Below are 6828 nucleotides of genomic sequence, written 5' to 3'. Positions count from 1 at the left end.
GAACCCACCAGAAACGCAACCCCAGCAGGAATGGGGGTGTTTCAGTGCCTGCAGGGAGGTGGCTCCTCAGGCTGCAGGGAGGGCCCTGCCCGGAGCTGAGGGCAGCTCCTTGAGGAGCCGCGAGGAAGCGGCCGGGACCGAGGGAGGGGAGAACATCAGTGGTGTTCAGCAAGAGGTTTGGAACCAAGAAGTCATCGAAGCCGATGGGGGGGATGAGGCAGAGCTGAGACCTCGGCGGGAAGAGGTGCTGGGAGAGCGCCTGGCGGGAAAGCCGAGCCGAGCCGAGCCCGGCTGAGCCGAGCCGAGTCCGGCCGAGCTGAACCGAGCCCAGCCGAGCCGAGCCGAGTCCGGCCGAGCCGAGTCCAGCCGAACCGAGCCGAGCCGAGCCCGACCGAACCGAGCCGAGCCGAGTCCGGCCGAGCCGAGCCGAGCCAAGTCCAGCCTAACCGAGCCGAGCCCGGCCGAACCGAGCTGAGCCGAGTCCAGCCGAGCAGAACCGAGCCGAGTCCAGCCGAACTGAGCCGAGTCCAGCCGAACCGAACTAGAGCCGAGTCCAGCCGAACCGAGCCGAGCCCGCCCGAACCGAGCCGAGTCCGGCCGAACTGAGCCGAGCCGAGCCCGGCCGAACCGAACCGAGTCCGGCCGAACCGAGCTGAGTCCAGCCGAACCGAGCCGAGTCCGGCCGAACCGAGCCGAGTCCGGCCGAACTGAGCCGAGTCCGGCCGAGCAGAACCGAGCCGAGCCCGGCCGAGCCGCCCCATACCTGCGCGGGGCGCGGCGGGGGCGGAGCGTTTGTGCCTCCTCCTCCTCCTGCTGCTCCTCCTCCTCCTCCCGCCGCTCCCTCCCCTTCCCCAGCCCCGGCCCGGGTGCCAAGGTCGCTCTGCCGCTCGCTCTGCCCCCCCGGCCCCATGCCCCGCCCGCCCCGGCCATGTCCGCCGCGCAGCTCTACACCAAGGTGAGCCCGGGGGGGGGAAGGAAACGGGACGGGCGGGAGGTGTCGGTCGGGCTGCCTGGTCTTTCTGTGGCTTGTTGGGCAGGTGGGGAGAGGAGCTGCAACTTTTCCCCGGGGCAGCGCCAGCAGGTGCTGGGGGAGCGGCGGGGACCCCGCGTCTTCTTACGGCTTCCCCCGGCGGGAGCGGCCCGCTGGATCGGGCCCCCCGGTGTGAGCGCTCCCTGCCGGGGTTTTCCCCCTCCCCGGGCTGAGGACAGGGCTGGTTTGGTGCAGGGCAGGGGCAGCTCGGGGCTCTTGTGGCGTTGGCCTCGTCCCCCGCGGGTTCCGTCCCCAGGGCAGCTGAAGGCGCAGCTCAAACAGCCCCGCAGCTTCCCCAGCTCCTGGCAGAAAGCACCGGTGTTTCCAGCATCCCTCCTGTTGCTGAGCTCTCGGGCTGCAGGGGGAGGACGAAACAAGTCGTTGGCAGGGCAGAAACTGCCTGGAACGCTGCCCAGGGGTGCCCGCTTGGCCGGAATCCTTGTGGGTTCTGCAGGTGCCGGGCAGCGTCCCTTGGCGGGGGAGCTGCTCCCTCCGGGCAGGGAACGCGGCTGGTGGCTTCTCCCGCCGGCCCTTCCCGCAGGAAAACCCAGATTGGCTCCCCACACCATGAAACAAACAATAAATACAGAGATTGATGTGTATGACTGTATCTATGAAATGTTCAGTCCTGTAACTTTTCTCCTTTTGATTGCTTCCCACACTGACAATGTTCCCTTCACTAAAAACATGTCATCCCTGAGCCACAATCAAGACATAATTGCACATCTTGGTAGGATAAGAACATGCGTGTTCATTTCCTGCCAGTGAAAGCCCCTTTCCTGCTTGTACAACTTCAGAGCAACAGAGAAGCCTAGAATGCCTGGGGTTGGAAAGGACATGCCAAGGTCATCTGGTCCAACCCCGCTACAGGAAACAGGGACATCTTCAGCTAGGTCAAGCTGCTCAGAGCCCCATCAAGCCTGACCTGGAGTGTCTCCAGAGATGGGGCTGCCAGCATCACCACATCCCCAACTGGAAGTGGATTCCAGGTGTGCAAGGCACTGGTGGGATCAGTTGGCAGGCAGTGAAGAAGGTCATAGCCAAAGAAGAGAAGAAAATGGACCTTCCTTTGCACACTGACCATGTTGGTGAAGTCCTGCAGGTCCAAAATGACACTGCTCAGGTGACCGCAAGGTCCAAAAGTTTATGTTCCTTATTTTTTTCTGACTTGTTCAGAAAACCTCCAGTTCAAGCTGATTTATTCCCAGTTCAAAAGAGATTTTTGGTCAAAACTGCAGGTAACTAAAACCACAAGGTACATCTTAAATGGTCCAAAAGAGGAAAACCAATGAATCCATCTTCCCCATTACTTCAGTGTGTTCATGTCCTGACAGCATTTAAGATGCTGACCTTTCCAGTGGGACTTGGAAAGTATTGGAGATTCTTTACATACTGTCAAGTGCTCACTCTTTATTCTAAGGTGGCAACATTTTTCTGGTCTCAGAAACCAAGCCCACCCCCAGAGTGAGTGTTTCCTGTGTGGAAAAGACACTGATCTCCTCAGCTCAAGTACCACAGCACTCGGCTTCATTTGCTTCCCACTTCATCTTTGACATTTGACTCTGAATATCCCTGGTATTTTTCTTACACACTCGGGCTCGTAGAAATATTTGTAAATGTACAGAGAAAGAACAAAGGCAACAATATTTTAGCAGTTGATGCTTTTATTTCTGTTTTCATGTACATGCGATTGATGATGAGAGGGCTGGAGCAGCTGTGCTCTGGAGACAGGCTGAGAGAGTTGGGGCTGTTGGGCCTGGAGAAGAGAAGGGTCTGGAGAGACCTTGTAGCACCTTGCAGTGCCTGAAGGGGCTTGGGAGGGATTTCTGACATGTTGTGACTGCTGTGACAAGGCCAGCTGGATGCCAGAGCGTGACTCCTGTCCTGGTATCCTCTTGGTCCCACGTTGTGACTCCTGTCCTGGCATCCTCTTGGTCCCACGTTGTGACTCCTCTCCTGGCATCCTCTTGGTCCCACGTTGTGACTCCTCTCCTGGCATCCTCTTGGTCCCACGTTGTGACTCCTCTCCTGGCATCCTCTTGGTCCCACGTTGTGACTCCTCTCCTGGCATCCTCTTGGTCCCACGTTGTGACTCCTGTCCTGGCATCCTCTTGGTCCCACGTTGTGACTCCTCTCCTGGCATCCTCTTGGTCCCACGTTGTGACTCCTCTCCTGGCATCCTCTTGGTCCCACGTTGTGACTCCTCTCCTGGCATCCTCTTGGTCCCACGTTGTGACTCCTCTCCTGTCATCCTCTTGGTCCCACGTTGTGACTCCTCTCCTGGTATCCTCTTGGTCCCACATTGTGATTCCTCTCCTTGTGCCTTGTCACTCCCAAGCCATAACTCCTCTCCTAGTACAACCTGGATGCCCTGCTGAGTGCTGCCCAAATGACAGCTGGATGCTGTGCCAATGACAGCTGGATGCTGCCTCAATGACAGCTAGATGCTGCCCCAATGACAGCTGGATGCTGCCCCAATGACAGCTGGATGCTGCCCCAATGACAGCTGGATTCTGCCCCAGTGACAGCTGGATGCTGCCCCAGTGACAGCTGGATGCTGTGCCAGTGACAGCTGGATGCTGCCCCAATGACAGCTGGATTCTGCCCCAGTGACAGCTGGATGCTGCCCCAATGACAGCTGGATGCTGCCCCAGTGACAGCTGGATTCTGCCCCAGTGACAGCTGGATGCTGCCCCAGTGACAGGTGGGTGCCATGACTTGACTCCTCTCCTGGTACCTTCTCATTCCCAAGCCATGACTGCTGCCCACTTCCGTGAGCCAGGACTCCTGTCCAGGTATCTTCTTGCTGCCATGACATGGATCCTGCCATGATACCTTCTCAGGCTCAGGCTGTGAGGCCTGTCCTGGTAAAGGCTGGATGTCATGCTGGGGCTGCTGTGCCAATGCCAGCTGGATGCCATGCCATGACTTCTCTCCTGATACCTTCTCACCTCCCACACCATGACTGCTGCCCCACTCTTGTCTTGCTGCCACATCATGATTGCTGTCCCAATGCCAGCTGGATGCCACCCCATCACTGGTATTCTCGTACCTTCTCACTCCCATGCTATCTCCTCTCCTGGTATCTTCTTGCTGCCACGTTTTGACTCCTGTCCTGGTACCTTCTCACTCCCCTGCCATGACCCTGGTTCTGGCACAAGCTGGATGCCCTGCTGTGACTGCTGTGCCACTGCCAGCTGGATGCCATGACATGACTTTTGTCCTGTTGTCTTCTCACTCCCATGCCATGACTCCTGTCCTGGTACTTGCTTGCTGCAACTTTGTGACTTCTGTCGTGATACCTTCTCACTCCCAGGCTGTGACTCCTGTCCTGGCACAAGCTGGATGCCCTGCTGAGTGCTGTCCAATGCCAGCTGGATGCTGGCCCAATGCCAGCTGAGTGCTGTGCTAGTGGCATTTATATGCTGTGCCAGTGCCAGCTGGATGATGTCACAATGCCAGCTGGATGATGTCACAATGCCAGCTGGATGATGTCACAATGCCAGCTGGGTGCCATGCCAACGCCAGCTGGGTGCCATGCCATGACTCCAAGAGGGCAGGGCACCACATCCCAGCCTCCCCACTGATGCTCTCCCCTGGAGCTTCTTTTGGCACATGGGGCAGGAGGTCACCTCACAAACAGGTGACCAAGGTGTTCTGATGGATCATGTTTGCCCAGGAAGGCTAATGAAACACCAACACTAGTGACATTTCTGTCACTAACTGCTCACTGTTCTGAGTACACTTTGGGGTTGAAATGCTCCTATTGCTTGAGATCAACACTTGATCAAAGTACTTCAGAAGTGTGTGTTCCCACGTTTATTTTATACACAGGCTGCCTTTTATACACATTTTCACTGTCCACGCGAATCCTGTTCCTGTTCCCTTGGTTCCCTTAACCTGCTCACGCCCCAGTCATGCTCGCAGCATAACTCCACATCGGCTGCCTTTGTCAAAATGCTGCTTCTTTAGCTGAGCACAAGTTTCCTTATCTAAACGCAGGCTTGAGCACATTCCTCTGCTAGCACAGCCTGAAAACATTAGGCAAAATTCTACCAACCCAAGAAATTCAGCCCTCCCAACAGTTACAGATGAGTGTTCTCAGGAGAAAATCCAGAGTTTCCTGCTGTGGGGTTGTTTCTCTCTCCCAAACATCTCCATAAGGCACAGTAGGATGATGGTGAAGTCTCTCCTGAAATAAACTCAAGGGATTCCAGCTCCAGTGCAGTGTGTCAATCCTCTGTAGCACACACCTTTGGGTGTGCAAGGATCCCACAAACTGAAGTTTCACTTTGAAGAGAACAAGCTTTACAGTCAACTTGAAACATGGACCTTTCTACCTTTTGGATCATTTTTATTTATTTTGTTTCACCTTGTTATCAGCCAAGTCCTGCTAATCTGCAGGAAAGCCCAGTTCTCGGCAGGGCTTGTGTTCCTGGGCTCCAAAGCTTCAGCAACAGCTTTTCCTTCTGATTTTTTTTGGGGTGCGACTGACTTGAAGCAGCCACTGCTGCAGAGCCAAGGCTTTGTATCTCATTTTCCTCTGCCTTGGGCAGAGCTCTGGAGCCTGTCCACCTGGCAGGACACCTACCACAGGAGACCTCGGCCAGGGGCCTGCCCAGGGGGCTGATGTGCTGGGTTTCACGCAGCGACCACCAACCTGCGGGCAGAGGGAACCCATTCTCGCCACGGAATTCTTCTTTTCCCCTTTTATCTGCTGATTCACTTGGGATTTTTCACCCTTGTCCCGGTCTCTGCTCCCACTAGACGTCACCAGCAGGTCATGGTGAGAGAACCTTGCCCTGCTACGCTGAGGAGGGGCCCAAGGGCTCTGCGGGGTCCTGATGGGAGACAGGGACTGGGGGTTCTGGTGGGTGGGAAGTTGGAGCAGAGCTGGCAACTTGTCCTGGCAGCCCAGAAACCCCCCGTGTCCTGGGCTGCATCCCCAGCAGCGTGGCCAGCAGGGCCAGGGAGGGGATTGTCCCCTCTGCTCTGCTCTGCTGAGACCCCCCTGCAGGGCTGGGGCCAGGGCTGGGGTCCCCAGCACAGGAAGGACATGGAGCTGCTGGAGAGAGTCCAGAGGAGGCCCCGGAGATGCTGGGAGGGCTGGAGCAGCTCTGCTCTGGAGCCAGGCTGGGAGAGTTGGGGTGTTCAGCCTGGAGAGGGGAGATGCCCCATCCCTGGAAACATCCCAGCTCAGCTTGGGGCTCTGAGCAACCTGATCTAGTTGCAGATGTCCCTGCTCTCTGCAGGGGGTTGGACTAGCCTGAAAGGTCCTTTCCCACTCAAACCAGCTGTGTTCTTGTACTGGTGGTGTGCTCCTCCAGGCAAGGCTTGTTGGAAATTACCCCTAACGAATTGCCCTGAACTCTCCTCACTTGGAGTTTTGTGGTTATTTTGCTGATATATCCAACTAAATCAAATCCCAAAGGAACTGATGATACTTTGACCACTGACATCTCCTGTCTCTTCCAGAGGGCCAAGCCTCCAAAGGATCAATCAAGTGAACATTTTGTCTTTGCCCGGAGGCAGAAGGATAAGGAGGAACAGGAATATTCTGATTTTACCAGGGAGTTCCACCAGTTTTGCAACATCTACAAGTGGCACCAAAGCAACCAACACAAATGGCTCCACGGGGCTGTGCAGAGAAAGGTGGATGCCAAAATGCAGGAATATCTGGCAGGGCTTCATGAGAGAAGAGAGAGGTAGGGAACAAGTAGGTAATTAATACCATTATCTGCCCTGTTTTCACTGCAGTGCGTGCTTGGAGGAATGGTTGGGGGGAAAACATGGATCAT

General features: G+C 56.3%; 1 protein-coding gene and 1 long non-coding RNA gene across 7 annotated transcripts in view; one reads left to right on the top strand and one right to left on the bottom strand.

The window, feature by feature from the left end:
- Positions 1-6828, bottom strand: part of LOC127395475 (uncharacterized) — a 308391-nt gene that overhangs the window by 20293 nt on the left and 281270 nt on the right. The gene's annotated exons all lie outside the window — the stretch shown is intronic.
- Positions 870-6828, top strand: part of LOC127395452 (cilia- and flagella-associated protein 53-like) — an 86185-nt gene continuing 80226 nt past the window's right edge. For 2 of the 3 annotated variants that reach the window (XM_051642504.1, XM_051642503.1), the window contains exon 1: positions 870-955. In XM_051642504.1, the coding sequence (XP_051498464.1) occupies positions 929-955 (27 nt within the window). In that variant the 5' untranslated portion in view covers positions 870-928. Of the gene's footprint in view, positions 956-6505; positions 6736-6828 lie in introns of all 3 variants that reach the window. The other variant, XM_051642502.1, reaches the window with a different exon arrangement.

This window comes from Apus apus, chromosome Z (genome assembly GCF_020740795.1).
Source record: "Apus apus isolate bApuApu2 chromosome Z, bApuApu2.pri.cur, whole genome shotgun sequence".
Taxonomy (NCBI): domain Eukaryota; kingdom Metazoa; phylum Chordata; class Aves; order Apodiformes; family Apodidae; genus Apus; species Apus apus.
The sequence above is the reverse complement of the archived record's forward strand: the minus strand, read 5'-3'. Positions and strand labels throughout refer to the sequence as shown.